The sequence below is a fragment of the Plecotus auritus genome (genome assembly GCF_963455305.1).
Source record: "Plecotus auritus genome assembly, chromosome: 5".
NCBI classification, from domain to species: domain Eukaryota; kingdom Metazoa; phylum Chordata; class Mammalia; order Chiroptera; family Vespertilionidae; genus Plecotus; species Plecotus auritus.
In genome coordinates this window covers 175,912,600-175,921,379 of record NC_137776.1, presented here as the reverse complement: position 1 = coordinate 175,921,379, position 8,780 = coordinate 175,912,600, and the positions used below count along the sequence as shown (strand labels likewise).

General features: G+C 55.9%; 1 protein-coding gene across 6 annotated transcripts in view; it reads right to left on the bottom strand.

Annotated features, from left to right (window-relative positions):
* Positions 1–2,558: 2,558 nt before the first annotated feature.
* Positions 2,559–8,780, bottom strand: part of WHRN (whirlin) — a 66,843-nt gene continuing 60,621 nt past the window's right edge. For 4 of the 6 annotated variants that reach the window (XM_080667814.1, XM_080667817.1, XM_080667816.1 and 1 more), the window contains 5 exons: positions 8,395–8,466; positions 6,409–6,922; positions 4,344–4,525; positions 3,717–3,839; positions 2,559–3,432 (listed from right to left, as the gene is read on the bottom strand). In XM_080667814.1, the coding sequence (XP_080523940.1) occupies positions 3,250–3,432; positions 3,717–3,839; positions 4,344–4,525; positions 6,409–6,922; positions 8,395–8,466 (1,074 nt within the window). In that variant the 3' untranslated portion in view covers positions 2,559–3,249. The remainder of the gene's footprint in view (positions 3,433–3,716; positions 3,840–4,343; positions 4,526–6,408; positions 6,923–8,394; positions 8,467–8,780) is intronic. The other 2 variants (XM_080667815.1, XM_080667819.1) reach the window with 1 other exon arrangement.

The window sequence follows — 8,780 nt, the reverse complement described above, 5'->3', positions numbered from 1 at the left end:
CCTTGTTTGTCCCGTACTCCCCACACTGGGCTACTCCACCATCCCCACCCCCACCCTGCTTTCTCTCAAGCAGAGAGGGCTCCAGGGGATTTAAAGGCCAACTTGGCACTTGCTTGAGCCGACCCCAGCTCAAGCCAAAAACTCACCTTCTGTCTTCTTCTAGCAACACACTCTGAGATTCTCTAGCCATACCTCCCCCCTCCAGCTCTGGTGTCATGAGTAAAGATCTTAGGGCCACAGGTACATGGGTCCCAGGTGGACTTCTGGCCCCTCCCTCTTACAATATTCAAAGCTGCCTTCGCCCATGATACTGGATCTTTTCAAAAGACAACATGACATGTGCTTGTTCTGGGGCTTCATGTTGTTGAAGCCAGGCTAAATTTGTCATAGGTCTCAATTTGTCTTCTACCACTCACTAGTGATGCAACTTTGGGCAAGCAATTTGACCTTTCTAAATCCACTTGCAAATGAATTTAAAATATATATATATATATATATATATATATATATATATATATATATATTTTTTTTTTTACAGAGAGGAAGGGAGAGCGATAGTTAGAAACATCGATGAGAGAGAAACATTGATCAGCTGCCTCCTGCACACTCCCTACTGGGGATGTGCCCGCAACCAAGGTACATACCCTTGACCAGAATCGAACCCGGGACCCTTCAGTCTGCAGGCCGACGCTCTATCCACTGAACCAAACCGGTTAGGGCGCAAATGAATTTTTTAGGTTTAAAATTCCACGGCTCCAGAGTCAGTCCTAGCAATTTCAGAAGCAATGGTTCTAGAAATTCATTCTCAACTTATTTTTTTCAGATTACAAACTTGGGACCATGGGCTGCAGCTGCTGGGGCTCTCTGTCCCCTGGGCCTGGGAAAGGCATTTATAAGATCAGAGGGCCCCTTTCTTCATTCACCATCACCCTGACTGCAATCATCTCCCTGGGACTGACTCTGAGCCTGGTCCACACACAGCATCCCAACCTCCATCGGAGGCAAGTAGAGCATCCCCATGCACTGGCTTCCTGTGTCTGCTATAACAAATCACCACCCGTTCCTGGCTTAAAACAACACTAATTTGTTCTCTTCCAAAGAGAGGTCAGAAGTCCAAAACCAGTCTCACTGGTTCAAGTCAAGGTGTCAGCCAGGCAGGTTCCTTCTGCACGCTGAAGGAGAACCCATTTCCTTATCTTTTTCAGCTTCTAGCGGCCATCTGCGCTCCTGGGCTCGTGGTCCCTTCCTCCATCTTCAAAACACACCTCTCCAACCTCCATTTCCATCCTCGCACCTTTTCCTGTTCTGTGTCCAGCCTCCCTCCCCTGCCTCCTTTTTTCAAAGACCCAAGTGATCATGTTGGGCCCGCCCAAGTAGTTCAGGATAACCTCCCCAGCGAAATGCCTGAATCACATCTGCAAAGTCCCTTGGCCATATAAGGTAACATTCACAAGTTCCAGGAATCGGAATACCTTTAGGGGCCATTCTTCAGCCTACCACACCCATTTTCCAGATGGGGAACTTGGGCTCAGAAAGATGAAATCACTTGCCCTTGAGTCTGATACCAGGAGATCTGGGGCCTAACAAAGCTCTCCGGCTGCCACCTGCCACGTCAGGGTTCTTCCCTGCAGGGGTGTTAGGACGGGGGCGGGGCTAGGACCTTCAGGGATAGGCTGTTTCAGAGGTCTAGCAGAATCCAGGGCTCTGGTCTCCAGGTGATCTCCTTGGCCTGGGGAGGGGACAGGGGCAGCCAAGAGCAGAATCTGGTGCAGGTCTGTGGAATCAACTGCCGGGGACCCATTCTGGCAGGCGCTGGACACTGGGCCGGACAGAGCAGACCTTCTCAAACTCTTCTTGCCCCAGAGGAACCCTGGGGATGAAGGAAATGGGCCCAGGGGCTGGGAAGCCGACCATCTCTTGCCGCCCTCTTCTTTCCCCTCCATGTATTGTTACTTGTAACAGCCACTGCCCTGGGCTCCTAGAACAGCATGTGGCCTGCACAGAGAGAGGGTGAGATGTGACTGGGAATATACTGTCTCTCTCTCCCCTCTCCCCCAGGCCTTGATCAAAGGCTGAGAGCACGAAAGCCCTGTCCCCCGGCCCTGAGGGGGGACAACTCTAGGTATAACTTACACTCTGGTGTCCCCTCCCAGGCTTGGCTGCTCCCCTTCCCCTCCTGAGCCCCCACTCCTTCACTGCCTCTCCCTTCCTTAATGAATCACTTGCATACAAATCCTCACCTCAGAGGCAGCTTCTGGGACCTGCCATAAGGTGGGCCACCTCTCTGTAATTTAAAACATCCACGCACATTGTGTATTCTGCCCCATGACATACCCGTGCCTTTTAATCTAAAAGTGTTATCTGTAAGTAACCTTTAGGTAGGGTGTTCCAACATGCAGGTGTGGTTTCAAGTGCCCCTGAACTTCCGATGGGAGCGGAGGGGGGGGGGGGGGGGGAAGGGTGGTGATGTCTGGTGCTCTGATGCCTCCAACTGCCCTACCCCCATCTCTACATTGAGCAACCAAGACCCCAGTCACACAGGCAGGACACAGCACACTGGACCCTAACCTTGTTCAGATCTCTTTATTGAAAAATTAAAGTCATAAGCTCTGTATATAAATACACTGACGTTGCTGGTCACCTGCAAGGCCTCTGGGATAGGCAGGGGGGTGTGGTGGGAAGCTGGGGTCTTGGGTCCCCAGGGTGTGGAGAGGGAAATAAATAATAAATACCATGGGGGACAGGAGCTAGGAGGAATGGGGTGCTTGATGCTTATTTGTGGCACTAAAGGTCCTGCAAGATGCCCCTGGGCTGGGGGCCATGTCCATGAATTCTCATGTGACCTCACTCTAGACAAAGCCAAGGCTTCTGGGGATGGCCAGGTCCTAGGTGGCCAGGGGCACAGTGCCCCCCAGTCAACCCAGAGCAGGCCCTGGCAGACCTCAGGTGGACGTGCCAAGACACTGTGTCCTTCCCTTTCCTTTCTCCCCTTCCTGAAAGCCACACTTGTAGTGAGTGCCTACTTGTGTCCCGTGCACGGCACCAGATCCTGACCTGACCTGACCTTCTGTTTGCTTCGCCTGGCCCTCCTCTCCCGGTTCTGGTCCCGCGGGCCCGGAAGGAGTGGGGGTGTCTTCCTGCTGCCCTGGCCATGCAGCCCTGGCCCCTCAGGGAGCGTAGCAGTGCCAGGAGGGAAGAGGGACCGGGCCAGGGGCGGGGCAGCGGTGGGAGGCCCTCAGGCCTCGGCCCCTAGAGCATCACATTGAATTCGGTGACCAGAAAGTCGATGTAGTCACACTCCTTGGTCTTGAAGGCCTCTGCGATGATGCGCGCAGCTTCCCGGTGCTCCTTGCCCCGCAGCGTCAGCCCATTCACCTCCAGGATCACGTGGCCCACCTTCAGCTGCCCACAGTTGTGGGCCGAGCCACCTCGCTGTGGGGTGAGACATAGGTCGGAGGCACGTAGGGCACCTGAGGACTAGGCTGGCCTGGCTCTGGCTACCCACAGGGTCAGACCTGACATTGCCAACCTGGCAGCTACCACTGGGTGTCCATGGCACTGATTAGGAAACTTAGGCTCAGGGAGAGCAAAGGTCGTATGAGCCTGGGTCCGCCCTTCAGTGTTGGGTCACCTGCAGGGGTGGCACAACCCTGGGATGCTGAGAAAAAACTCCCAGGGGTAGGGGGAGATAGTCAGAGGGGCCCCTGGGGAAGTACCTGAATAGTGACGATCCTGGGCAGGGGCTGGCGGGTGTTGGCGCCACCCTCGATGGCGATGCCCAGGGTGGCCGCACTTTTCTTCACTCGGACCAGGGTGGATGTGGGCTCCAAGAGTCCAGGCTGTGGGTATGAAGGAGACCAGTGACAAAAGCCTTCTCAGTGTCTAGGCCTGGGCATGACAGCTTTAGGTCAGCAGGGCGCAGACGCCAGCCTGTGCTGGGAGCCTCCAACATGCCAGGCAGCAAGCTAAGCACTTGGTGTTCTCAGCTCCTAATTGCTACAAAAATCCCTGAGGCTCGGGAAGTTAAGGGGCGGCCAAGGCTGCCTGGTGGTGGCACCAGGACTCAATACAGGTCTGCGCTCTCCCCCCGCCCCCCCCTCCCCTTCCCCCTGAGCCACCTCACCATGTCAGGACTGAGCTTTAAGATTCTCAAGATCAGCCTCACGGCTCACTGTCACAGCAAAGGAAGGACTTGAACTAGGCCTCCGGTTACCCTTTCCAGTGCCCACACCCTTCCAGTGAGGGGCTCGCTCCATTCCCTGTGGTCACTTGACAAGCTGAACCCTGGTCAGGGACTTCCTGTTCTTCCCCTCACCCTCTGTGACCCCCTCCTCCTCACTCACCGGTTTGGTTGCCCCCTCTGTGCTCCTCTCGTTCCGAGGTGGCTCCTTGCTACTCCTGCTCTTGGTGGACGCCATCTGTCTGCCTCGACCAGGGGCGCTGGCCTCTACCTCGCCAGCGTCCACACCACTGTCCTCACTCAGAGTCTGCCCACTGTCTGAGAGCTGAGAGAGTGTGGAGGCTGCTGGGAGGGGGGAACAGGAGGAGAGTGTGATTTATACAGTTGGGATCAGGGAGGGCTTCCTGGAGGAGGTGATGAAGGTGCAGACTGGAAGGCTTGGGGGATTCTCTGGGCAAAGACTAGGCGGTTGGGGATAGCTGGAGGGCACCACCCTTTTTACCCACTGAGACCTGCCCTTCCAGCTGGGCCTGGCCCCAAGGCTGCCACTTCCAGGATGTCTGGCCCTGGTATAATGATTAGAACAGAGATCAGGAAGCAACCCAGCCCACAGATGTGGGGTTGTTGTTTTTTTAAACACATACAATGCTGTCAATTTTTAATGGTGGATCAACACATTGAACTTAGGAGATCTCACATAAAATTTAAATTTCTAGCTTCTTAAGAAAAAAAAAAAAAAAAAGCAAGTTCTTCTATGCCTGTTCTCTACCCCTGCACGACCCCAACTGGCCTGAGCTGAGTGTGGACACATGCCCCCCTGGTTCACCGGTCAACTCCATCAGCTTCACCATGTGTGTGATGGCCTAGTCCCTGAGTCCGAGACCCTACATTAAGTACACACACTCTTAAGTCTGGCAGGTTGGACAGGAATTCCCTCTGACCAGCTGTGCAATGCTGGGCAAGTTATATAGCCTCTCTGAGCCTCCATGTCCTTGTTCTAATCAGAAGCAATGACGCCTCTCCAGTGGGGTTACCATAAAGACCAATAGATATGATGTACAGAGTGAAGCAGTCAAGAGAGCAGACTTGTGCTAGACTGCCTGACTCCACAATTACTTCTGTGCCACTTCATCTATAAAATAGGGATAATAACAGTACCAGCCTCACAGGACTGTTGGGGGTGATTAGATGAGTTGCTAATATAGGCCAAGTCCCTAGAACAGTGTCCAGCGCACAGACAGTACTGTATAATGGTTAGCCCTTATTATCATGCGTGTCCAGCTCAGTGCCAGGTCTCGCAGCAGTGATCCAAGTATGACAGCTCAGGTTTCTCACCACATCCCGCCTGCTCTCCCTCAGTGGCCCCCCCTCACCAAGCCACTGCACACAGGGACCCTGCACTCTGCATCCTAGTCTGCGCACTGCATGGCATACAGCTGACACTCAGTAAGGGTCCCCTGACAGGTCCACCACCTTCCAGGCCACAGGCCACCCCCCACCCCGCCACAAATCACTTTAACCACAAGATGGCAGCAGAATTCAACAAAATGTGCCCAACTCTGCAGGAGGAGGGGAGCCTGCCCAGGGCTCAGGCTCCCACCCAGCCCCTCCACCTTCTTGGCTGGCTGACACCCTCTGGAAACTCCCGGGCTGCAGCCTGGGGCTGGCTTCCTGGGTTCCTGGTAGGTCCATTCTGCACTCTGACCCTGCATCCCCAAGTCAGGAGACCTCCAGGGGCCCACCTTCCCCCAGTACCTTCTCCGTGCCAAGTCCTGAGGGACAAGGATCTCAGGGGCCACCCCTGCCCTCAACAAGCTCAGTCTCTGGGCAGGCTGGTAGGTGGATGCAAGGTGATGGGGTTGGAGGCTTAGGAGGGGGAGCCCAACCTTCACAGCAGCCTGGCAGGGCTGTCACTGTCGCCTCCATTCGAGGATGGGGAAGCGGCTCAGAGAGGCACAGGAGCGGGCCCACAGTCACACAGCCCGTACACGGCAGAGCCAGGACTCACACTCATGTGTCTGACTCCAAAGCCCCTCAGTGTGGGCACAGGACCCTGTTCCCCAGCCACCCTCACCCTGGGGGGAACACCTGGGCTAGGAGACCCCTCGCTGGGTGAGCACCTGTTTACCTTCACTGTGCTGGTGGGCAGATCAACCCAGAGAGGATGAACCCCCCAAGATCACACAGCGGGCCCCCGAGCCCAGCCCCCAGTGTCTGCTGGTACTCACTGCGAGCCTGGGGCAGCGCCCTCACTTCGTTCACGTCAGGCTCGCTGTCCGGGCGGTGTACCTCCACCATGACATAGTGCTGGTTTGTGCCTGTCTGGTCTGGGCGCCCCGAGGGGGAGGGTGGTGGGAGGCAGCCCCCAGCCAGCATGGTCTCTGCGGGGGGACTTCTCAGGTGCGGGGGCGACTGGACCCGTGGGAAGGGGCCAATGGGGTGCTGGTTGACCAGGGCCAGGTGGGCATCCAGCGGCCGCTTGGCGCCAGGGTTGGCAGGGGAGATGGAGGCGTAGATCGGGGAGGAGGGCGAGTCCTGCGCTGAGGGGGCCTCTGGGGCGGGGGCGGTGCCAGCCGGCGGGCTGCGGTTCTGCGGAGCGGAGAAGACTATGCCCGAGTGGGAAGAGGCGGAGGAAGGTGGCTTTTGGTCCTGACTTCCGAGCTTCTTCGGCTGGGCGAGAGGTGGCGGGGGAGGAGGCAGCTTGTAGCCAGGCAGCCCCTCGGCCGTGGACTTGACTTCATCCTGCCAAAAGACCCAGCAGGAGTAGAAGGAGTCAGAGCCCATTGCGGCTGGAAGAGGGGAGATCGGACGGCCGAATGGGCCCGGCGCGGCTGGAATTCCGTCCCAGCTCTATCAGCTCTTGGCCACACTGCGCTGAATAATGCAACACCGAGTGGAAAACTTCTCCCAGCATCTCGGCAGCTGATAAGCATGGGGATCCTGGCTGCGTCTCTGGGGACGGCACCGTTACCTTTGGGAATTGAAGTCCTTGGCATCAGCCAGGGCTTGTCACAGGGAACGAGACATCATTAAAGCCGGGATGCGAAGGGTAGAAAAACAATAAAGGCATTTCTCTGGCTTTTCTTTTAAGGAGATTGTTTTAGCAACTAGAGATGGGAGGGGAGGCATGACAGGACTGGAGGCAGAGAGTGTGGACAGGAGGCAGGCAGACAGACAGGGGCTGGGTGCTGTGTGGTCCTGGGCAGGGCACTGCGCCTCTCGGAGCGCACCCCTGGGCAGAGCTGTGGGGTGTGGGGGGAAGGCGAAGAATGGGTTAGCAAGGTGCCTGCCGCCCAGCAGGTGCTGGGTGAGTGGCAGCGATGGATACTGTCATTACTCTTCCCCCTCCGCCTGTGCCAATATCCGACACTATAGCTCTACGGCGGCACGGGCCCTGTTCCAAAGCTTTCCCTACAGTAACTAGTTTACCCGTCGCCGCAGACTTACGGGTTGGCTACACCTTCTTACCCCATTTTACAGGTGGGAAAAGCGAGGCACAGAGCGGCCAAGAAACTTGCCTGGAGTCACTCAGTCAGTGGCAGAGGTGGTATCTGCACCCAGGCAGTCTGGCTCCAGAGCCCAAGCCATTCAAGAGTTATTTGGGTCAGAATCACAGAGTGATCTAGACCAGTGGTCGGCAAACTGCAGCTCACAAGCCACATGCGGCTCTTTGGCCCCTTGAGTGTGGCTCTTCCACAAAATACCACGGCCTGGGCGAGTCTATTTTGAAGAAGTGGCGTTAGAAGAAGTTTAAGTTTAAAAAATGTGGCTCTCAAAAGAAATTTCAATGTTGTACTGTTGATATTTGGCTCTGTTGACTAATGAGTTTGCCCACCACTGATCTAGACTGCTGCTGTGTGCACCTGGGCAAAAGGTCATGTTTAACTTCCATTCCCATCCCAGTCACATGACCTCTTCAGGGTGTTCTCGCCACGCGCTCCATGTTTCAGTGTTTGCTATGAGAACGTTCAGACAACGCAGCCAAAGGGACACCAACCGGGCAAGCAAACAGCCCCACCGCCCCCCTAAAACGCCCGGATGGAGCCGTCCAGGTGGCGCCGGAGAGGGGAGGGGGACACTGTGCACAGGCCTGGGACTGCGTCTGAACAGCCCAGTCCTCCGTCCTCCCCGCTGGCTTTTCCCAAGAAGCCAGCCCCCAGGGCCCACACAGACGATGGAGGGCAACACACGGAAAGGGCCAGGGAGCCTCTTACCAGGGAAACATCCGGGAGGGCGTTCATATTGCCCTGGACAGCCTGGCCAGTCTCCTCCAGGTCCAGCGTGTTCTGGAAATGGAGAAGGAAACGCTGTGAGCAAACACAAACCGAGGGGGAAAGCAGTTTGCTCTCTAGGCTCCAGGTCTACGGCCCCTGCGCCACCTCCACGTGGTTTATGTGGCTCCTGACGGGGCCCCCTCCACTGGGACTTATTCTATGCATTAAAGTTAATGTCAATTTCCTTGCTAGTCATTTAAAAATCTATCTTCCTTTGAGACTTGCTATCTCCAGGCCTCCCCGGAACAACCTGGAGATGCTGTGGGGTGGCTCTGACCTTTACTGGGAATTCCTGAAGTTCAGCACCTCCAAACCAAGGCTTCTCT